Genomic DNA, 24,886 nt, shown 5'->3' with positions numbered 1-24,886 from the left:
TCTACACGGCGGCAGAACCGTTTAGACTTAATAGGGTTTATATAAAGCATGATGTCTTAATCTTACCTTGGGAGAAAGTTCTTTCACAGTCACACAAAATAGACTGCTCCCGAGTTCCGTTCAATGGGGGCCCCCCCACCGCAGGGCCTCCCCATTGCTGCTATGATAACCCCCCTTTCAAGCATAACATCACATAAAATGAGGAGTGAGAGTTTCAAACAGTGCCTCCTGAACATATATTTTCAACACTGTGGCCATGACATTTCAGTCCAGTTTTCATGTCAATAACTTAAATAAGTAAATGCTTTGTTCGCCTTCTAATTCAATTTTAGATGATCATTTAACTATATACAATATTATCATGAGTTATTTCACTAGATGACCAATAACACATACATGTATGTACCTACAGTACGTTATATCGTTGCTGTCGGGCAGAAACCTCTTATCTCCATAAATCTTTGTGTTTTTTCGTTGATTAACTCAGTCTATACTTGATCACACAACAGCGCCACACGAAAGCATCAAATGTAGCAGATCTACAAGCTCGAAATGCGCTGTGAAGCGACACGTTTTGGGCTTGTGTCATTATGTACTATATAGTTCAAAGTCCAGCCTGGATTTCCCCTTGACAAAATCTCTCGAAATGTTAACTATTTCATACCACAGTGCTCTGCCAAACTATGCCGTACAAAAAGACTGCTGAAATGCGAGGCCTTGTGCTTTGTGTTTGTTTTTGTTTCACCTAGAGTGACACTGATGTCTGAGTGAACTCCACAGCCTCTTCATAGATCTGTATCATACTGTACATCTAACATGATAACATGATAACATACCTAGAGTGACACTGATATCCAGGGCTGTCTGAGCGAACTCCACCGCCTCTCCGTACATCTTCAGGCTGATCAGAAGCTCCACCAGTTTATTACACATCCTCAGCCTGGCCCTGCTGCTGCCCGTCCTCACTGCGATGGGCAGTGCCCGGTCCTGTGGGCACAACACAACATACATACTGTCACTGTGATGGGCAGTGCCCGCTCCTGTGGGCACAACACAACATACATACTGTCACTGTGATGGGCAGTGCCCGCTCCTCTAGGCACAACACAACATACATACTGTCACTGTGATGGGCAGTGCCCTGTCCTGTTGGCACAACACAACATACATACTGTCACTGCGATGGGCAGTGCCCAGTCCTGTTGGCACAACACAACATACATACTGTCACTGTGATGGGCAGTGCCCGCTCCTGTGGGCACAACACAACATACATACTGTCACTGTGATGGGCAGTGCCCTGTCCTGTTGGCACAACACAACATACATACTGTCACTGCGATGGGCAGTGCCCAGTCCTGTTGGCACAACACAACATACATACTGTCACTGTGATGGGCAGTGCCCGCTCCTCTAGGCACAACACAACATACATACTGTCACTGTGATGGGCAGTGCCCTGTCCTGTTGGCACAACACAACATACATACTGTCACTGCGATGGGCAGTGCCCAGTCCTGTTGGCACAACACAACATACATACTGTCACTGTGATGGGCAGTGCCCGCTCCTGTGGGCACAACACAACATACATACTGTCACTGTGATGGGCAGTGCCCTGTCCTGTAGGGACACAACACAACATACATACTGTCACTGTGATGGGCAGTGCCCTGTCCTGTAGGGACACAACACAACATACATACTGTCACTGTGATGGGCAGTGCCCGGTCCTGAGGGCACAACACAACATACATACTGTCACTGTGATGGGCAGTGCCCGGTCCTGTAGGGACACAACACAACATACATACTGTCACTGTGATGGGCAGTGCCCTGTCCTGTAGGCACAACACAACATACATACTGTCACTGTGATGGGCAGTGCCCGGTCCTGTAGGGACACAACACAACATACATACTGTCACTGTGATGGGCAGTGCCCGGTCCTGTAGGCACAACACAACATACATACTGTCACTGTGATGGGCAGTGCCCTGTCCTGTAGGCACAACACAACATACATACTGTCACTGTGATGGGCAGTGCCCGGTCCTGTAGGGGCAACACAACATACATACTGTCACTGTGATGGGCAGTGCCCTGTCCTGTAGGGGCACAACACAACATACATACTTTTACTGTGATGGGCAGTGCCCGCTCCTGTAGGCACAACACAACATACATACTGTCACTGTGATGGGCAGTGCCCGGTCCTGTAGGCACAACACAACATACATACTGTCACTGTGATGGGCAGTGCCCTGTCCTGTGGGGGCACAACACAACATACATACTGTCACTGTGATGGGCAGTGCCCTGTCCTGTGGGGGCACAACACAACATACATACTGTCACTGTGATGGGCAGTGCCCGGTCCTGTAGGGGCACAACACAACATACATACTGTCACTGTGATGGCCAGAAACCGTCTCCATATTCAATTATTTTTGTGTTGTTATTTTTTGTAAAATAATGCCCCTACTTGATCATAATACAGAGTTACACAAAAGCATCAAAAGTAGCAGATCTACAAGCAAGAAACACAAAGCGACACATCTTGAGCTTGTAGATCTGTGATTTTTGAATTTATATCCTGAAAAGTTACAGTTCTGAACACTTGGTTTCCGACCAACAGAGAGGACATAACTCAAGCATAAGAGTGTACAGGAATGTGTAACTTAGTGATATTGTCGGCCCTTGATGTTATTTATGGTCAGGTAATAATGTCCTTTTGATTGACATACATAAGAGTGTTGTTATGTTCATACCCTGTACAAGCAGACATAAGAGTGTTGTTATGTTCTTACCCTGTACAAGCAGACATAAGAGTGTTGTTATGTTCTTACCCTGTAGAAGCAGACGGCCTTGTCTCGGTCCCTGCTGCTGTTGAAGAACACGTCTCCTGCAGCCTCCAGCAGACACAGGATGAAGCTGGTGTTCCCTGTTCCCAGACCAACGTCCTGAGCTACCTGTTAACAACACATCACACTGTGAATGAATGGTCCTAGACCCATGTCCTGAGCTACCTGATAACACAACATATCACACTGTATGAATGAATGGTCCTAGACCCACGTCCTGAGCAACCTGATGATACAACACACTATGAATGAATGGTCCTAACACATCACACTGTATGAATGAATGGTCCTATAGACCCACGTCCTGAGCTACCTGATGATACAACATATCACACTGTATGAATGAATGGTCCTATAGACCCACGTCCTGAGCTACCTGATAACACAACATATCACACTGTATGAATGAATGGTCCCAGACCCATGTCCTGAGCTACCTGATAACACAACATATCACACTGTATGAATGAATGGTCCCAGACCCATGTCCTGAGCTACCTGATAACACAACATATCACACTGTATGAATGAATGGTCCCAGACCCATGTCCTGAGCTACCTGATAACACAACATATCACACTGTATGAATGAATGGTCCCAGACCCATGTCCTGAGCTACCTGATAACACAACATATCACACTGTGAATGAATGGTCCTATAGGCCAGTGTTTCTCAACCTTTTTTCTGCATGGGCACACTTTTCATGTCCCAAGAATCCATGGGCACACCAACATAATACGGGGGTGTAAATATCGTCACTGTCTGGAAGGAACCTTGTATCTCCAAGTTTCAAATTAAAAGTTAAGCCCTGCTTCATCATACAAGGCTGTAGCACAACAGTAGTGAAAACAGCAGATCTAGATGCGAGGCGCTGTGTGCTTGTAGATCGTCTGTTTTCACTAGTTTAAATCATGTTTTAAATGATAAATACTGGCTTTCAAGCAGTTTCAAGGGGCACACTTGACCCTTCTCAGGGGCACACCAAAGGTCCCCAGGCACAGTGGTTGAGAAACACTGCTATAGACCCATGTTCTGAGATACCTGATAACAACACATCACATTGTGAATGAATGAACTAGAAAGATGCAGTTGGAATTGGCATGTGTGGTTGCCTTGAGGCGAGTCACACTTGCACACTTGTCAATCCTTGTCCCTATCTGAGCGGTCTCATATATACAGTATAGAGATCCATGATGTCATCAATATTAAGGCCATATCTTGGAATACCCATACTGTATATGGACATACAGTAGTGTGTCAGTCTCATGTGTGTTCACTATATTGAAAGGACTTTTCTGACACTTAACCTAAACTTAAACTAAACCGGATCTCGCTACGGACTTCTAGCAAACGGAATCGATATGACAATCAATATCCTAACATACTGTACAGGCACAGTCGCCTTGCAATATGCATGTAGTGGAGAATACCCAGAGATGGTCACATGTAACATTGTTGTAGTTTGTCATTTCTTAGATAAAGCAGCAGATGTGCAGAAGGTACCATTCACTCTACTAAATGTCAGGTTCCTTTACTAAAAGAATCCGTTGGTTCCAAACCACTGTGTACAGTGTGTGATTCTACAACAAAATGACAGTTATTTTACTAAATGACCGCCCTTTCACAATGATTGTAACACATATGTACTGTACAAACACCATTATACAAACACATACTTAATGAAAGAATGTACGGATGATTGTATACAGTTTGAGCCTTACAGGTCTGTACCTCTGAGAGGGTACGAAGTGAACCTTCGGGTCCGTTTGGTTCACTTTCTACACTCTGAGAGTCCTTGCTGTCTAACGCTGCATTTCAACATATTCTCACTTTCAAGCCGTACTGAGTTGAACAAACGGCAACATTTGACGTGACGGGCGACACACTGGACTAAAGTGGACTTGTGCCACGAGAGGAGCTGACTTAGAGGCGTTCAAGTTCAATAGGGACAGAATCGTAAATTATTATGACTTCCATCAGCTTCCGAAATGTCAAATAATCGGTCCCCAGCCATCCCCCATTTAGTTTTAAAGCTCTAGATTAGGGGTGGGCAACTTGAATGATAGAGAGGGCCACTATATTTTCACACAAACTCCAGTGGGCCAAAATGCATATACAGTCAACAATAGCAAAAAACGCGTCGCAGTTGAGCTTGTAGATCTGCTATTTTTGCTATTTTTGAATTGAAATCCTAAATTATTTTTCGCTATTCTTGAATTGGAATCCTGAAAAGTAAAAATTGTATTTAATTCCAAATGCATTTATATGTTTTATGTCTCAACTCTTAGTGCTCATCAGGGTGAGGGTTAAAATATGGTTATTTTGGGGGTCGTGGCCTGAAAATGTTGAGAACCACTGTGGGCAGATGTTCCTACCTGTATGTAGAGGTCCACCAGCTCCGTCTGGCCCAGCATGTGGTAGATGTTCCCGGCCTGCAGCCAGGCGTACGCCTCCTTCTCCTTGCGGCCCAGGTCTATGAAGATGCCCAGACTCCTCTTGGTGTAGTCCAGAGCAATCCTGTAGGCTCTGGGGAGTGGGGACACATAACAACACTCTTTAGAGCTGTGTGCTTGGGCAAGACTCTGGCGATAGCATACCAAATTCATACTAAAAAATGACTACCTCAAATGGATGCATTATATACAGTGTTGCTGAATACAAGTACCTTGGAATGTGGCTTGATGACATGTTTACATTTAAATACCACATAGATAATCTTGGCTGTAAACGTAGGCAAAATATTTGTTTTTTTTCTATAGGAACAAAGACAGTTTTCCAATGGCATGTAGGAAAAGGGTTATTGAAGCAGTCTTTCTTTCTGTATTGGATAATGGAGATGTCATCTATGGAAAGGCTGCTCCTTCTGTCCTCAAGCCCCTTGACACAGTTTATCATTCTGCTCTGCATTCTATATCTGGTGAACATTATAGGACTCATCACTGCATCCTGTATGATAGAGTGGGTTGGCCTTCTTTGGCCAACAGGCGAAACAAACATTGGTACCTCTTTATTGACTTTACCATTGTATCTTAAGTCGCTGCTGGATTGGAATCCTGTGACGTATAGAACTCACTCCAGTGACTTTTGCTTTAATGCCCCAACCATTTGGAAAACTTACAGCTTAAATTCTACATAATATGTTCCCCCATAACATACAGTAATTTTAAATATTTAATTACAGATCTACCCACAAGTGTCTGCAACTGTTTTTACATTTGTTTTGTGGATATAAATAATGCAATACTGTAAGCAAGGCGATGGTAAAGATTGTAGGAAAACGATTATAGTCCACACAAAAAGAACATTGAGATTGAGATCTATGACATCCAATATCATGGCACTATACCTTTTGTGCAATCTGAGAAAGGAATGAACCTATATTATCATTTTGGAGAAAGAGAAACAATAACTTTCTTATAGTGACTGTTTGTCACATATAGTATCATGTGAAAACAACTGATATGAAAAAGATAATTCCTCCAAAATTAGATGTGCCAGCTTATACAAGCTTATAATTTAGATTTAATTATTTGTCGCATTCAGTTCTTAAAAGCTGTTTTATCTCTCTCACACGCACACACACACACACGCACAAACGTGCACGCAGTATCTGTGAGTCCCCAGGCGGAGGTATAGCTGGCTGATGTTCTCCAGGACGCGTCCCTCCTGTGCCCTGTCCCGTGTCCCCTGTCCCTGTGTACCTGTGAGTCCCCTGTCCCTGTGTACCTGTGAGTCCCCTGTCCCTGTGTACCTGTGAGTCCCCAGGCGGAGGTATAGCTGGCTGATGGTCTCCAGGACGTGTCCCTCCTGTGCCCTGTCCCCGTGCCTCTGCAGCAGGTTGATGAGGTGCTCGCTGTAGAGGATGCACAGGCTCTGGTCCACGCTCACCTCCCCGTACAGCTGGCACAGCCTCTGGGTGGCAAGCAGCTGGCCTGGCAGGGGGGCAAAGAGAACGCTGTGTTCACACCTGAAAAACTAAAGAGATTCTGATTCTAGCAGTGACAAAAGCTACAAAACCACCACACGTGGTCATCACCTATACCAGTGGTTCTCAAACCTTTCAGGCTGTGACTCCCTAACCCTAACCAAATTGTGTCATTTTGTTTGACTTGGTTCCACAGATAATTATTGTGAAATTTGCAAACTACAATCTCAAAATGCCTTGCACTGCGAGGCGTTGTGAGCTTTTAGAAAGGCTATTTTCACAACGTTTGCCTCTAGTTTTTTACTGAATAGGTGCTTGGTCTACCAACAGTATGTTTTTCCTTTCTATTGTTTTGTCACATACAAGCAACAACAAGACATGTACCATGACAAATACAAAAATATATTGATGCTGATCTTGCCTAGTGTTGGTGCATTTATATAGTGCCTTTGTCCAAGGCACTTTTACATAGATTGTGCATTACATTCACCCATTCACACACCGATGGCAGAGGAAACCATGCAAGGCACCAACCTGCACCAACCTGCTCACTGGGAGCAACTAGAGGTTCAGAGTCTTGCTCAAGGACTCTTCCACACTAACTCTGGGGGAGCCCGGGATCGAACTGGGAACCCTTCGGAAACCCTCTGTGTTCTAAAACGGCAACTCTACCCCTGAGCCACTGCAGCCCTTTATAAATCACTCTGGATTAGGAGGGTCTGCTAAATGCCTAAATAGTAAATTGTAAGGCCTCTCTACTCACAGGCAGCATGGTCTGCGTACACAGACAGCAGCAGGGCCCACTCCAGACATCCTTTAGCGTGGTGCAGGGGTCCCTGCTCCAGACATCCTGGAGTGTGCTGCAGGGGTCCCTGGACCACGTAGAGCTGTCCCAGCTCCAGCAGCACCGTGATGAAGTTCTCCTGGTGATGCTCCTGGTGGTCCAGCTCAGAGAACATCTCCACCGCAGCCAGGAGATGAGTCTCCGCCAGCCGCTTGGCACCCGCCTTCAGACACAGCATGCCTGCAGGGATACGCACCAGACTGCCTCTAATATCGTCTCCATATTCTAACTGTTTGTCTTTTATCGTAAATGAATGCCCTATTGAACACACTACAGCGTCACACAAAAGGATCAAAAGTAGCAGATCTACAAGCTCGAAACGCAGAGCTAAGTATAAAATAATGTAAAGCACAGCTAAATGTTGCTTTTGATTGATTGATTGATTGAATACTTTATTAGCAGTTGGCATAGGAAAGGCACAGGACAGTATACAGTTCAGATAATGGATTGCATTTATTATAGCGCTTTCTAAGCAAACTCAAAACGCTTTACAATGAATGGTCCATTCATTCATACATTGGGAAATTGGGAAATGTAGGACTTATGGTGCAGCTATAATATAAGGGACATCAATCGCATTTTTTAATGATACAAGGTAAACTAATAGGATTTAAACCCAAGATGGCACTATGGCTACAGTACAGGGGTCCTTCCTTGGGTGGTTCCAGGGGGTCCCCAGCCAAACTAGTCAATTTGGTGCCATGGCATTGGTCCGAAGGTTCATTAGTCTGAATTTGTTAAGAATACTATGCCTAAAACTAACCCTAACCTAACCCTAACCTCAGTAACCCTAACTAAATTCGGACTAATGAACCTTCGGACATACTGTATGGGCAGTCCCCGTTAATTTAGCATCACAATCATTATAACCACTTTATCCATTTGTATGTTGGCTATTCAGAAACAACAACATTCAGAAACAGAGACAACATACTTCATATAACATATCGTCATTGTCGGGTGGAAACCTTGTATGTCCAAAACCCTTTGTTTTGTATTTATCATTTTTAAAATGATTTAAACTAGTGAAAACAGCCGATCTACAAGCACACAACGCCTCACAACGCCTCGCACGGTGAGGCGTTGTGTGCTTGTATATCAGCTGTTTTCACTACTTTTGTGTGATAGCCTTGTATGATGAAGCAGTGCTTTACTTTGCAAAATAATGTACAAATTTGAAACTTGGAGATACGAGGTTTCCACTCAACAGCGACGATATACTGTATATATATATATATATATATATATATTTTTTTTACAGAGGAGAGAACCAGTCATGTAAAGAGAATAGATTTTTCACCTAAATTAGCCAGAGCCACGGCCCAGTTGTGTCTGTCCTCAAACTCCTCACAGATGTCGATGGCAGCCTGGTAGCTCTCTGCTGCCCTCCGCAGGTCACCCATGCAGCGCAGGGCCACACCACGCATGTTGAGCACCACACCTGAACACCACCAACATGTGAAATGAAATGGCCTGATCAGAACAGCCTGAACCATGACCAAATTTGGAGATGAATGATGTCAGTAACAGAAATAGAAAAAAAAGAACAACAAGTCTTAAGAAATGGAATGCTTGGACATTTTGTCAAAAGTTTAGAGTTAAAAAAAAACAACATCTTGGCCTCCTACAACTGTATTTGTCTGTATGTATGTCCTACCCCATCCCACATTGGCCAAGCTTTGCAGGACGCTTAATGATTTTTTTTGTAATACTTTATTAAGTCAGCAAACATGTAACATATCCTTTAAATAATAATTTCATTGTCATTGTTCATGTTCATGTTTTTTTTTTACATGTCATGTCCCTGTATAGACATTTTGACCAAATTTGTTTTCTTTTTTTTTAAACACGTGAAACAACCGTCACCTACATAAAAAACAAAAAGAAACAACACAGAGACAAAAAAAGACAGAATAAAGCAAAACTGGGAACACGCTCCTATTCATTACACCGTTCATGTTCACATACTAACATAGACCCACACATTTACACAGAAATAAAACAAATAATAATAAAAAGGGCAGGCTTTGTTATGTAATTTTTGTCATGTCATAGAAAATGAAAAAATCAAACCTCGGTTCGAAGTGAAGCGGTGAATTTCTATTCTATGTGTTCTAGAGCTATGAAATCTGTGTTCTAGATCTATACATTCTGTGTTCTAGATCTATACTTTCTATGTATAGATAGCCAGATAAAACCTCTATTCTGAATTGTTATTTGAATAAGGTTTTCATAGTAGCATTAGTTGTGGATGCAGTAGGTGAGAACTATTGCATGTACAGGACAGATAAAACCTGAGGGCCGAATTATCATGTGAAGCTTGACCAATCCTCAAAGTATCCAATCATCAGACCGGGAGGGACACTACACACATATTCTGGACGTACAGGACAGATAAAACCTGTTCATTCTGAACTGAAATGGCCATATATGGACATGGGACACACATTTAGCTATTTGAAAAAGCCTATTCATTCTGGACTGATATTCTGGACATACGGGACAGATAGAACCTGTTCATTCTGGACTGAAATGACCATATATGGACATGAGGTGACAGACATTTTGTTTTTGAAAAAACCTGTTCATTCTGGACTGAAATGACCATATATGGGCGTGGGACACACAAAGCCACTCATTGGAACCGGCTTTCACCGCTTCAAAAACATAAAATAACTAAAATAAAGAGGCTTTTTTTAATTTGATGTTTGTGTCTGAAATACTTTTGGTTTGAGGCTTAATGAAATTAACTCATAAATAGCACCGCTCACTTCACACTGGGTGGTATTTTTTTTTGTGTGACCTTTGACCTTGACCTCTCCCCCAACAGTATAACTGACCTTCCTGAGGCGTGGTGCAGTGCTCCGGCATGGCCGCCAGGACGGCGTCCAGGATCTCCACCGCCGTCCCCGGCCGGCCGTCGCGGACGTGAAGCCACGCCAGCCACACGAGGGCGCTGTTCCTCTCGGCGACCGACGCGGCCAGGCTCTGAGAAGAAGAGGAGGGCGGCTGCTGCGGAGGAGGGCCGCGGGTGACCAGGGCGTGCATGGAGCGCAGGGCGCGCCCCACCATGCCGTGGTCGTGGAACAGCTGGGAGAGACACAACGTGAGGGCTTGGCTCAGAGCGTGGTGGTGGTGGTGGGGGTCCCTGCCTCCTCTCAGAGAGTGCTGGTGGTCCCCCTCTCCTCCTCCGTTTAGCTCCCCCTGGGTGAGGGCCAGAGCCCGGGACAGGTACGGAGCCACCTGAGCCGGAATGGAGGAGGTGTCCTTCTTGAGCCTGAAGATAGGGCTGTCACCATAGAGACATTTTTATTGGTTAAGTGCAGAGCATGTGAGCGGAGTGGAGTGGCACGGTGGCCGACCAGAGCGACTTGCGAGTGGGACAACAGCCCTCTGGAGCGTGGAGCGGCTTTTGTTCCCGCTCCACTCCGTTCATGTGCTCTGGTTAAATGTAGTTAAATACTAATAATAATAAAATACATTTTTTTAAATAATTGTATAAAAATACAATTTCCGTTTGCCTTTGACAAACAAAAGTAGTCAAAATAGATAATAATTTATGTTGAAAAATTATAATTTTTCAACCTTTTTGAAAATGATGTCCCTAAAAGCACAGAATAGACATGCCAAGTTCAAAGTGGTTAAAGCACGCAGACAGTGAGGTGGAAATATTCTACATCTACTGTACATCATGCAAAACCTTGGCCAATCAAATCCAGATCTTTGTGACAACTATGCACAACCACAAGCCAAGTTAACTCATTTACTACTTTCGAAAAATCAATAAATATTCTGAGTTCAAAAGACGCCCAAGGTTCTTTTAGAATCGGAAAACAATCCCTGTCCCCTTGTGACGACCCACTCCACGTGGAGCTTGATCCCAGCCCCTCTCCCATACACATTCATTATGACTTAAACAATTAAAGGGGAAACTTTTTTGTTTTCCGGTTACGTCATCAACGTGCAACACGACGTCCATTAGAATCGGAAAATATTTGGTGAGCCTTAGGCTAGCGCAGGGGTCTTCAACGTTTTCAGGCCAAGGACCCCTTAGTTGAGAGAGAGAGATGAAGCAGGGACCCCCACAACCTTTTTTCATAGATTCCATTCCGTGTCATCGTTTGACAGCACAATCGTCAGTGCATTTTGGATTCATGTCAATTTGTGTTTTCAGATATTTAACCACTTGAACTGTCAATACCTAATTAGTCTGCTCTTTTCCCCCTCTACACCAAAGCTCTTTGCTGAAAATAGCTGATCTACAAGCTCACAACGCCTCGCAGCGTTGTGAGCATGTAGATCGGCTATTTTTTGGCTTAAGTTCTCCCAATATGGACACTAGGGTTCAAGTGGTTAATATAAAAAAGAAGGAAAACATTTTCTGTCACACAAAGATAGTAACTATGAGGACCCCCTAGGGGTCCCGGACCCCCTGTTGAAGACCCCTGGGCTAGCGAATAGCACCATCCAGCATCTAAACACCACAACTCCTCAAACGCGTCACGTGGCAGAGAATCACTTAACATAAAGATTCAGACAGGCCTACCCGTAGAACTGCGGTGTGTTCTGCAGAATCAGAGCCAGGGCGCTGAGGCAGTGTCTCAGCCCGGCCGAGGGGTGCAGGGCAGCCTGCCTGCTGGCGCTGAAGCTCAGGTGTGGGAGGCTGAGCTGGCGGTACAGCCTGCCCAGGCTCAGGTATCCGTGGCTGGGGGAGACGTTCCTGCTCGGCCCCCCGGAGGAGGAGCTCTCCTCCGCCGAGAGAACCAGGAGCCTCTCGATAAACGGCACGGCGGCCGCGTTGTCCCCCCGTCTCAGGTGGAGCTGGGCCAACAGGAAGCAGGCGCGGGCCTCCGCCATGGCGTTGCGCGACAGCACCGCCTTCTTCAGCACGTACTTCAGCAGCGAGTCCGAGTCCCTTCCCTCCTCCTCCGCGTTCGCCGCGCAGCAGCGGCGGCGTGGGTAGCTCATGAGCAAGGCGGCCGCGCGCTCCGCCACGGCAAAGTACTTCTCCGCGTTCTTCTGCAGCAGATACACCGCGGCCAGGTTAGCGTAGACGCTGGCCAGCAGCCGCGTGTCGGCGAAGCCGTCTCGCGGCGGCACGCTCAGCGCCTCCTCGAAGTACACGCGTGCCTGGCTGAACTTGGACCTGTGGTGGAATTCAGATCAATCAATAATCATGAGAAAATGAGGAGACAAGACGGGAGAGTGTTTTCTGCTGGTGTTTCAGTCCGAGTGTATCAAAGGGTGCGTTCGGAAATGCGCACCAGGTGTGTGCTCAGTGTAGTGAGTGCCTAAACCCAACCCTAATCCTAACCCTAACCTCAGTAAAACTATGCCTAAACTCAACCCTAACCCTAACCTTAACCTCAGTAAAACTATGCCTAAACCTAACCATAACCCCTAACCCTAACCACACCCGGTGCGCATTTCCGAACGCACCCTTTGATACACTCGGACTGAAACACCAGCAGAAAACACTCTCCCGAGACAAGACAATTATATTAGGTGGTGGTGGTCAAGTTTAAGAAGTACAGTTTAACACTCTGGGCAGTGGTAAGGTAGTTCTGCCAAGAAGAATGGTCAGACACTAGAGTTATACTGTGTGGCTTCAAGGCCTCTGGAACGAGCTGTACCATAACAAGATAGGCTTCACCAAAACAATAGTTACTGAGGCCTACTGAAGACCTCTCGACTACTAACTATCAAGTATTAGTATCATCCCAAAAATAGCAGATCGGCTATTTTTTGGCAAAGAGGTTTGGTGTAGAGGGGAAAAAGAGCAGACTAAGTACAGAGTGAAAGGTCAAGTTTATTAAGTATTAACGGTTCAAGTGGTTAAATATCTGAAAACATAAATTTACATGAATCCAAAACCAAAATACACTGACGATTGTACTGTCAAACAATGAAACTATATGGAATCTATGATAAGTTTGTGGGGGTCCCTGCTTCATCTCTCTCTCAGCTAAGGGGTCCTTGGCCTGAAAACGTTGAAGACCCCTGATCTACTCTATAACGTCACACATAATCAATCATGATAAACTCTAATCTAGTGCAGACCTCCCGGCGCACAGCTTGCCCAGCAGGAAGCACAGGCGGCTCTGGGACCAGTGCAGCCGCTTCTTCCGGGCCGCTTCCCGCGCCGCGCCCAGGAACGCCGCCAGCTCGTCCGCGTCCGAGTGGCCGGCGAAGGCGGCGGAGGCCAGGAGTTCCGGGGTCAGCCCGTAGAGGGCGCCCAACCCGGGCTTGCAGTCGGCGCCGTCCAGGAAGGCGAGCAGCGCGGCGAAGTGTTCCGTGTTGTTGCTTCCTTCCTCCACCGGGTGGACGGTGAAACGCGGAGCCGGAACGGCGGCGGCCTCCTCCTCCTCCTCCTCCCGGACCGGATCGTCTCCTCCTTCCCGGGTCGGATCGGTCGGAGCAGCAGCAGCAGTGGTGCGAGAAGACGGCGGAGCTTTCTCTGGGTTGAGAATCCGCCAGATGTTTCTCTTGAGTTCGCTCGGTGGCTCAGTGGCATCGGCTTTGCCCGAAGAGCCGCCTGCAAATAGTTAGCGATAGATAGTTAGCGAGAAGATCAACGCATTTCAGAACGGGTACACATTATTGTGTATCGTTATTTTATGCTTTAACTGTTGAAAAATAGCAGATATACAAGCTCGCAGCGCGACACCGAGTGCCGCGCTGCGAGCTTGTAGATCTGCTATTTTTGAAAAATCTTGAAAATTTGAATTTTGACCCCGATTCTATAAGTGTCTTTTGAATATTTCTGTGTCAGCAATCTGGCCAGCCATCGTCAAAGAAAAGGTCCTTTTCACTTAACTGGAGCTCAGTTAGTCTGTTCTTGAGAGACTACTATGTCAGTGGTGCTCAAACCTTTTCATGTGAAGGACCCCCAAAATGATATTTATTTGTCCACGGACCCCCATCTCAAAATATTTAGCTCCAGGGACCACCCTGGAACACGCAACATTTGAGTTACAAGCGTTCGTTTGGAAAATACATGCATTCAAAGATTTGCACACGTTTTCACGACTTTTTCAAATATAGCAGATCTACAAGCTCACAGCGCGGCACTCGGTGCCGCGCTGTGAGCTTGTATATCTGCTATTTTTCACTGGTTAAAGCATTCAATAATTCTAGGCCTAAATGGGTTAATGTGATGTTGAAATAATGCTAGAGACTGCATGTTTTGGAGATGACTCAATTTAACTCCAGTATGTCAACATGATCATCTGGTGAGCGTTGATGAGATATTAGCGTTACGGAGGTGTCCGGAGGGGACGTGAAAAAAAAAACCTACTTTGCGCTGCTTTCTGGTCAGGATCCTGTTGATTACTTGGATCTGAGAACAAACAAACAATGAAAAGGAGAAAATAATAACATGAAATAAATCTAAACATCCATGAAAGCACGTACATTAAATCAATCACTGACAGAGCAGTGGAAACGAGTGGTAATGAAAGCAAGCTGAAAACGCCAGCATGCTCGGCAGTCATTACTGATGCTGCTGCAACAAAACATAACTGTTTCTCATTGCTGAAACCTTGCTGGGTATTAACGTTTATTTCGTTGCTTTCGGGCAGAGAACTCTTATCTCCACATTCAAATGTTTTGTGTTTATTTGGTAAATTAACGCCCTACTTGATCATACAACATACAATTATTTTATTTGAAATCGTGAAAATTAACAGTTTTGGTCATATGAGGTTGCCACACAAGTCGACACGACACAGACGAAATGGCCTTGTTAGTTCACGATGTGTCTTCAAAGACAACTCAGTTTGCAAAATTTTATCCCTCAATTAATCCCTCTGCATTCCAGCCTGTAAATTGACTCATCTGACTCAGCAATGGTGTTTTGCTCACTGCATGATTTGTCACACTGCGTGATTTGTGAGATTGGAAAACCTCAAATCTGCGTTGCGTGTCGTCGTAAACCAACTCATTCTCACGGGACAGGATTTTACCATACGGCACTATTTGACGGTTTCGGGGAGAACCTGCAACAACACGATGATTTACGATTCTGTGCCTATCAGTACCAATGACAAACGCAGGCTTCCGTAGCATCAAAAAATATAACGGCACCAAGAATTTGGGGTAGCTCCTTCATTCTAGCCCTACACTGAATTTAGTAGTTGGACATCTGTGATCATCTGACTACGCGAGACCAGTGGTCCCCATAAGCAGATGAGTTACAATTCTTGATTTTAATTCTATCTACAATACCTATAGCATTAGAATTAAAACACCCGTAAAGGGATATTTCACTTTTGAAAGATTGGTCATTTTATCGTCTAATCAGGCTTTTGGGAACACCCGGGACATGCCCCCTTCCTATACAAACCCATTGTGTTCTGGTGACTCCTAATACGTGAGCTGGACGTGTTTTTTCAATTTCAATTTCCAAAAGAATTATTACAAATAAATGAAAAAAGTAATCGAAGAAAGACGGCCAGCTCAGGTATTAGAAGGACAGTATATGAGTCACCAGAACCAAGAATGTGTGTTTTCGATGAATCTATCATAGTAAAAACGTTGTTTGAAGTTACATTGGGTTTGTAGAGGAAGGGGGCATGTTTGATAAAATGAATCTCAAATACCCAAATACTGAATCAAGCAACTTAAAAACTGTCCCTGGTGCTCCCAAAAACCTGATTAGATGATAAAATGACCAAAAGTTTTAAAGCGAAATATCCCTTTAAGGAGTATTATCTGTGTTACCCAGCTAGTAGATGTATCCCACTCCAATGATCAGTATTATCTGTGTTACCCAGCTTGTAGATGTATCCCACCCTAATAGGATCAGTATAATGTGTTACCCAGCTTGTAGATGGATCTCAACCTAAGGATCAGTATCATGTGTGTTACCCAGCTTGTAGATGTATCCCACCCTAATAGGATCAGTATTATGTGTTACCCAGCTTGTAGATGTATCCCACCCTAATAGGATCAGTATTATGTGTTACCCAGCTTGTAGATGTATCCCACCCTAATAGGATCAGTATAATGTGTTACCCAGCTTGTAGATGGATCTCAACCTAAGGATCAGTATCATGTGTGTTACCCAGCTTGTAGATGTGTCCCACCCTAATAGGATCAGTATCATGTGTTACCCAGCTTGTAGATGTATCCCACCCTAAGGAGCAGTATTATGTGTGTTACCCAGCTAGTAGATGTATCCCACTCCAATGATCAGTATTATCTGTGTTACCCAGCTTGTAGATGTATCCCACCCTAATAGGATCAGTATAATGTGTTACCCAGCTTGTAGATGGATCTCAACCTAAGGATCAGTATCATGTGTGTTACCCAGCTTGTAGATGTATCCCACCCTAATAGGATCAGTATTATGTGTTACCCAGCTTGTAGATGTATCCCACCCTAATAGGATCAGTATTATGTGTTACCCAGCTTGTAGATGTATCCCACCCTAATAGGATCAGTATTATGTGTTACCCAGCTTGTAGATGTATCCCACCCTAACAGGAGCAGTATTATGTGTTACCCAGCTTGTAGATGTATCCCACCCTAAGGAGCAGTATTATGTGTGTTACCCAGCTTGTAGATGTATCCCACCCTAATAGGATCAGTATTATGTGTTACCCAGCTTGTAGATGGATCCCACCCTAATAGGATCAGTATTATGTGTTACCCAGCTTGTAGATGTATCCCACCCTAATAGGATCAGTATTATGTGTTACCCAGCTTGTAGATGTGTCCCACGTCGATCTGAGCCGTCTTCTTCAACAAGGCCAGGGTCTCCTCAGTGACCTGCTCCTCTCTCAGGCTGAAGAACTCCCTCTCCTCCTCATCCAGGAAGATATCTGAAGATCTGAAAACAGGGACAGAGTGCAGGGTCTCTGCTACTGTTCATCTGAAAACAGGGACAGAGTGCAGGGTCTCTGCTACTGTTCATCTGAAAACAGGGACAGAGTGCAGGGTCTCTGCTACTGTTCATCTGAAAACCAAGATCTGATAACACAAACCCATGAATTCTCCTTCTACGTACAACACTGCCACCCAGGTATGGAATTCCTTGACTACTTCCCTTAAAACATGCTGGCATCCTTCAATAAAAATTGTAGGAGGTAACAGTCTGGCTCATGACACTATCTAATGGTGTGTCAAATCTAAATAAGAATTCACTCAGTATTAGTGTTACTGAGTTTTAGTGCCAGGGCAGTTCGCTCCTTTTTGAGTGTGTGACCAAATTCCATAGGTTTGTTTTAATCCTGGTACTGTAGCATGAAGGTAACTGCAAAGGGAGAGAGATATGACTTAGGGTTCAACAGATTATGTTCATTTGAAAACTGAACGTTTGGCCAGATGGTGGCACTAGAGGAAACGTTTTGAGGTCTTTGAATATTGTGACCCATTCTATAAATGTCTTCTAAATCAGTGGTTCTTAAACTTTTTCATGTCAAGGACCCCCAAAATGATATGCATTTGGCCACGGACCCCCAAAATATGTTGTTCCAGGAACCTCCCAGAAGTAAATATTTTAGTAAAAAAAATTCGCTTTTAAAAGATATATTCAAAGATTAAAAAAAAAAAAAATCTGATATACAAGCTCACAGTGCGGCACTCAGTACCGCACTGTGTATATCTGCCAATAGTTAAAGCATAAAATGATGGTTAAAGGAAAATAAAAGGAAATACGAAATAAAAGGTTCTAATTGGAACGGTGAACGGAGGTGCTTACGCTTCACTTACTCACAAATGTCATTGGTTGGTTTGACCAGGCTGGTCCTGACAAGCCCCGCCTCCCCCGTCGCCTCCAGCCTCCCCACGAACCAATCAAAGCAGGACACCAGGAGTCCCACGATGATGATGTCATCACCGGACGCCACGGTGAGCTCGTCGGGTCCCTCGGCGTCGTAATCTGCCGTGGCCACACATCTTCCTCTGGCTGGGACAGTAGATTATGTTAAATTATACGATTAAATGAGATTAGTTTAGGTTAGATTAGAATAGTTTAAACATTAAAACTGTGAAAGAATCTGTTACATGGCTATTCCAATATAGCAGCTGTACAAGCTTGCAACACAAAGTGAAAAATAGTTTCTTTTTTTTACCACAAAACTTCTCACAAAACATTTTCAGATAGGGGTCCAATCAATTTGGGGGTCCTTGGTACGAAAAGGTTTGAGACCAGGCACTTTTAGAATCGGCCTCAGGTTGAATTGTTCAAAAACAGATTAGTTTAGATTAGATTAGATTTTTTAGATTAATTGGATTAGATTTGATTAGTTTAGATCAGATTCAATTTGTTTAGATTAGATTCATTTATATTACTTTATATTAAGATTACATGACAATACTTCAATAATAACGGTTAGGAGTTTGACATTTCCTCAGATAACATGTAGTGAATCAACACAGTCTGGGTTCATTTCTACTCACCAAACTGCAGAGGAAACTCACAGGCCGGCTTGCCTCCACCGACCAGGATGTTCTCTGGACAGGACTTCAGAAACCACCTGTGGGAAGACAGACAGACAGACAGACAGACAGACAGACAGACAGACAGACAGACAGACAGACACAGGACAGACAAAGGACAATAATAAGCACATGCACGCATCCCAGAAGCCCAGAATGTCAGACATTCAATGACCAAAAGTGACCCATTACCCTCGGGCAGTGGCTCAGGGGTAGAGACACAGTTCGAACACATAGCGCTCTCCCGAATGGGTTCCCAGTTCGATCCCGGGCTCCCCCAGAGTTAGTGTCGAAAGAGTCCTTGAGCAAGACTCTGAACCCCTAGTTGCTCCCGGTGAGAAGGTTGGTGCCTTGCATGGTTTCCTCTGTCATCGGTGTATGAATGTGTGTGTGAATGGTTGAATGTAATGCACAATCTCTGTAAAGCGCCTTGCACAAAGGCGCTATATAAATGCACCATTTACCATTTGCCCCTCTATTAAAGCGTGTCAGTGCCGGGGCGCCCGCTGGCCTAGCGGTCCAAGCTCATAGGCTCTGTTGTGGGTTTGAGTCCCGTTCCCAATGACCTTTGCTGAGTGTCACTACCCATCTCTCTCAACCTTTCCTGTCAATCTACTGTCCTATCAAGCAGTAAGACGCCAGAAAAACGACCTCTCCCTAAAGCATCATGTCTTGGCCATCTGGATTTGGTCCCCCTGGCATCACAGGGATCTCCATATGTCCATATATGGGCATAAAGGGGATTTGGTTCCCCTGGCATCACAGTGATGCCAGAACGTGAGAGTCAACAATCAACAAAAAAGACAAGCATTACCTATAGAGATACGGTCAAGATGTGACGGTTATGATAGTAAACTGCGACCTACGGTTGCAATAAAGAATAAAAAACCCAAAAACTAATATTGAAAAAAAAGAAAAAAACCTACACGCTGAGCTTTCAGATGGATGCGGTGAATAGCTTTAATTACTAACCTGCTGCTGGCTCACATAACTTCATTCTCTACTCCATGTCATCATAGCATGCTGCTTATCATTAGCTCATATTGTTGTTTGTTACCATGGCAGACACGTGCACGCGCACACGCACGCACGCACACACACCAAAAGGCCCTTTTAGAAATCCCAGCCCCTGCCTCTCTAACATTCTCTGCAGGTGCCTGACCGTGACTCACTGGTAGAAGGGCACCACGGGCTCCAGAGCGGGGCTGGGCTTGGTTCCTCTGGCTCCGTCTCCCAGGCAGTGCACCGTCCAACCGGAGCCCAGGAAGGGGGGCTCGAACTGGGCTATGTCCCCCTGCTCCAGGTACAGGTCTCCTCCGAACGTGGAGCTGTCAAACATCTGGCTGGCCGTGCAGCTGGCAAACAGCGAGCCTGGAAGGTGACCGACATAGAATTGAGCCTGTGGAAGTTCTTTTATACATGGAAGGCAGGATGTGTTGTTGTTGCCATCTTCCATGGACCCCGCTTCATTCATTCCACAACAAGTTAATTCATTCACACTCCCACAAGTGCTGTCTGTCACTTCACGTTCATTCTCATTCGCTACAAGCTTTCAAGTATACGCCCCCTCTACCCACAGAACATTGAAGCAGTCTCTATTCTCTGTTCAGTCTACGTGTTACAGTAGCTGCCACAATAGTGGCGTTTCCATAAAGCCTCTTAATGCGCATTAAGCCTTTTGCGCTTAAATCTTTTTATGGAAACACTTCAAAATTCGAATAAACTTTCATTATCTGCAAAAACTGTTATCCGCTTGGAGGAGGTGGATTTTGAGGGTTTATCGAATAAACTAAATGCGCATTAGTAAATGGAAACACGAAGCGAATACGTTTTGAATTAAAATGCATTGAACTTGCATGATATCGATTTGGCTGAAGGGAGCTACGAACATGGATGTTTATTTTACGGCTCTGTTGTGTGCAAGCCTCGTCCGTCACATCATCCAAGTAAATCCTGGCTAACCCTTCGTCATCACACCGCGTGGCGTGCCAAAAGTGGCCGATCTACAAGCTCACAGCAGCTCGCATCCGCGACGCTGCAGGATGAGTGTGCAGCGAGACGGTCACAGCAGTGCTCACGTCTCGGATTCGGTCTGAAAAAATCAGCCCCATCCCAGCTCTGTGCACTGTGTGCAAGCCCGCGGGAAGAATTTACAGCAGGTCGGTCAGACGGACCCAGGCAGGATCTCCCAAGAATCGCATTTCATCGCTTTAATGGAAACAGGCTAAATTTGCTTTGTCTTAATGCGCATTTCTGATAATTCACTTCCCTAGTTTATGGAAACATGACTAATGACCGGACCGCTGTCAGTGTTAAAAATCCCGCCAGCTCCCCAGGCCTCCTCCCTGTGGATGCAGTTACATGTTGATACAGTATGTATTATTGTTGATTTATGTATTGTTCTGTGTTTCTATGATTGATCTCGATGCGTGATTCTGCAACTGTGGTTCAATGTTTTGTGTATGTAATGTCTGCATATTCTACTTTGCTCTGGGGGATGTTTGGTGGAGGCCGGGCGGGGAGGAAGGTGATATTGGTCATTGCACGTACTCGACTTTCTCCACAGTAAAGCCGCTATCAGAGTCGGGTCCGCGGCCGCGGTGTAGTGCGGTGTAGTCTTTTTGAGTCATAAAACTACAACGTTAACGCTCAAAAAGACTACACCGCACTACACCGCGGTGGATAGCCTTCCACCGCGGACCCGACTCTGATCGAGGCTTTAGGAAGTTGTGGTTCAAGTGGTTAAGCATGCGTAGGAGGACTGACAACGTTGCATACCGTCTTGCATGAGGAGGCCTTGGTAGATGAGGTTCAGGGTGTCTTCCTGGATGGACACCTCCAGACCCACAGCCCTGTCCTCGTCCACACTGTCCAACCAGAAGGCCTGGTCCAGCAGGAAGGTCTCCATGCACTGACCCACGAAACCTGCAGGGGAGAGGAGGGGAGGGGAGAGATTTTATTTGAAAACATATTCTATTGTTCTATTCGCATTTTTTTCCCCATGCAAGCAATTTCATATGACAACTATCTGACGATCTTTCATTTATTTAATATTTTTTATCCCACGATTTTGCAATCCGTTTTTCACCCAAAGTCAATTATCTAATGTAATCCTGGGCGCTGCACTCCCTCTGCCAACCTGGGGAGACAACGGACTGACCTCATGCTTCCTTCTATGCATGAGGAGCCCAAGCCGCTTCTTTTCACCTGACAGGGGGGAGTTTCCCCGGGGTGGATGTAGCGGCGTAGCGCGTGGAAGAAACCCTCCATCAGGCACCCCGGCTGGCCAGGGGGAGGCAGTTTAGAGACTAGGATTACTGCATGTTTTTGTGAGGGTACATGCAGTAAGGTGACACGGGGAGAACATGCAAACTCCACACAGAAAGGCCCTTTTGCCAACCCCACTTAGGGTTTATAGCGCTTTTCTAAGCAGGTTACGAACTCAAAGCGCTTTACAATGGTCCGTTCCTCCATACATTGGGAAGTGAAGCGGCGAACAGTCGACTCCAGCGTGCCAGTCACACACCAATGGTGGCAGGCTGACACCGGCCAACTCATTGGAGACAACATGGGGTTCAGTGTCTTGCCCAAGGGCACTTCCACATGTGGACAGGAGGAGCTGGGATTCAAACCGCCGACCCACGAATGATTGGAAGACCTGTTGTACCTCCTGAGCCACAGCCGCCCCGTATTTGCACATGGATGTAATCCAGTAATCCCAACAGCTTAGATTAATCACAGTCCATGAATACTATACGTACCTAACGTGCAATATGTGGAGAACTTCCATATCTCCTCGAATGTTTTGAACGTCACAAATATGACGTTCTCGTCACAGTTGACGGACAGGAGATGAGCTGACAGCTCCTAGAGAGAGAGAGAGAGAGAGAGAGAGAGAGAGAGACAATGACAATATTCTATTGACCAAAACACTTTCCCAGATGCGAGCCTCTTCTTTCAAGCGCATTTCCCCACGCCCTGCCTCCCCGTTCCTCTTTCTCAAAAACAAACAGGACAACAAGGGCTTCTCTTAGAAAAGATATAAGACAGACATAAGATAATATCTAGATAGATAGATATTTGCATTTTGCATGCAGGTAGTGCAGGTAGAGAGCTTATTTGTTATTACACATTGCAGTCCTTTGAACCTCTTTAGTTAAATGTACACTACTTACTTTATCAGCTGAAGCTCTATAAGTCGGCATTATGAAAATGTGACGTTTTTAATTACGTTACCTTTTTGTGTTTTAGACAAAGCTATAGTGTGACAAAGCTATTTCTCATCTGTCTTCACAGTACCATCAGAAAAGCTCTTGAATTTTATAATTGCATTATCTATCAAAAAAAAAAATATATAATAATAATAATTCTCAAAGAAAAGCGCTTGTAGGACTACGACATATATTATACTCTAACTGCATTAAAATTGCAATATCTATCTATCCAACTATTTATTTATTTATTTGAAAAGAGAAGCCCTTGTTGTTCAGTGTGTTTTTGAGAGGAACAGGGAGGTGGGGTGCGGGGGATGGGGGACGGCGACGAGAAGTGCGTTTGAAAAAAGAGGCTCGCTTCCCAGACACTTCTATAACAACACTCTGTGGTTGCAGTCAGGCCACACTGCTGACTGCTTTGGTCTGTTGACTGAAAACCAGTTTGTCAGCTTCTTCAGAGTGCCTGTGATTGCCTCTCCTCCTCAGTGTGTGTTGTTTGCCTGGCTGCAGCTCAACCTTGTCCTCTGCTCTGTTTACTCACTGTGTTTTCACTGACCACAAGCCTGGCTGGGAGACATTGAACCAGGCGGTAGGCCTACCTGCAACTACTGTATATGAGTTCTTTTATATGTTTCAGCTCAGGATGAACGACACCAATTAAGATTAACCATACCATTTAATGCAATGATATAACCAGTTATGCAATGATATTGCACCTTAGTTTGGCGATGTAGCTCTGCTTTAATAATCAAATGATCTGCTCGAACATGAGCCATAACCTGATATATCACACAATCCCCCAGAGCAAAATATAAATACAAACATACCACTATTACCACATGACATGAACCAGTTGCAGACACGGAGATTGATCATAAACACAGAACGATCCATCAACAATAATACATGCACATGAATTGAACAACAGCCATGGGAAGGAGGCCCGGGAGGTGGTGAGATTTTTAACGCTGGCAGCTGACCGTTCAGTGTGGCGGCTACACGAAGACTGAGCCGAGAATAGAGACTGCTTAAATGTACCGCCTGAGATGCACTGTGGGTAGCGGGGGGCGTATACTTGAGAGCTTGAATCGAATGAGAATGAACGAGGAGTGACAGACAGCACTGTGGGAGGGTGAATGAATTAACGTATTGACGAATGAATGGAAATAAAAGAACTACCGCAGGCTACATTTGTTTTCACAGCGATTATTATCGACTACATGTACTGGCCTGATGAACCACTTAAGGTCCACCCAAATGATTCTCATTGTTAAAAGCATAGGGTTATGATTATAAACAATTGTAAGCCGAGAAGAAAAGCCCAGTGGACTGGCCTATTTAGTACTTCATCATAAAACTGTGGCACACAAAAAAAACAGATGAACGCTATAAGCTCACAGCGTTTTGCACTGTGATGCGTTGAGCTTGTAGATCTGCTTTTCTTCATATATAAAGATATATTATTTCATTATTATGTATATTTATTTTGTAACCGATCAAATCGATTAGTTTGTGTTGCACCCCGATCAGAGGCTCTGAGCGATACACAACATACACCAGTGGAGAAAGGTCTTCAGACTGTACGGTAATCGTTG

General features: G+C 44.9%; 1 protein-coding gene across 2 annotated transcripts in view; it reads right to left on the bottom strand.

The window, feature by feature from the left end:
- The window catches only part of sh3tc1 (SH3 domain and tetratricopeptide repeats 1), a 45,307-nt gene that overhangs the window by 8,814 nt on the left and 11,607 nt on the right, over positions 1–24,886 (bottom strand). Inside the window, exons 4-19 of one of the 2 annotated variants that reach the window (XM_080742116.1) lie at positions 22,839–22,944; positions 21,856–22,002; positions 20,250–20,448; positions 19,039–19,115; positions 18,349–18,544; positions 17,337–17,467; positions 14,933–14,974; positions 13,696–14,170; positions 12,182–12,781; positions 10,476–10,924; positions 8,936–9,076; positions 7,555–7,815; positions 6,618–6,798; positions 5,242–5,392; positions 2,850–2,972; positions 837–987 (exon numbers count right to left, since the gene is read on the bottom strand). In XM_080742116.1, the coding sequence (XP_080598242.1) occupies positions 837–987; positions 2,850–2,972; positions 5,242–5,392; positions 6,618–6,798; positions 7,555–7,815; positions 8,936–9,076; positions 10,476–10,924; positions 12,182–12,781; positions 13,696–14,170; positions 14,933–14,974; positions 17,337–17,467; positions 18,349–18,544; positions 19,039–19,115; positions 20,250–20,448; positions 21,856–22,002; positions 22,839–22,944 (3,430 nt within the window). The remainder of the gene's footprint in view (positions 1–836; positions 988–2,849; positions 2,973–5,241; positions 5,393–6,617; positions 6,799–7,554; positions 7,816–8,935; positions 9,077–10,475; positions 10,925–12,181; positions 12,782–13,695; positions 14,171–14,932; positions 14,975–17,336; positions 17,468–18,348; positions 18,545–19,038; positions 19,116–20,249; positions 20,449–21,855; positions 22,003–22,838; positions 22,945–24,886) is intronic. The other variant, XM_080742117.1, reaches the window with a different exon arrangement.

This window comes from Nannobrachium achirus, assembly GCF_963921795.1.
Source record: "Nannobrachium achirus genome assembly, chromosome: 14".
Taxonomy (NCBI): domain Eukaryota; kingdom Metazoa; phylum Chordata; class Actinopteri; order Myctophiformes; family Myctophidae; genus Nannobrachium; species Nannobrachium achirus.
Note: the sequence above shows the minus strand (reverse complement) of the source record. Positions and strands in the feature narration are given on the sequence as shown.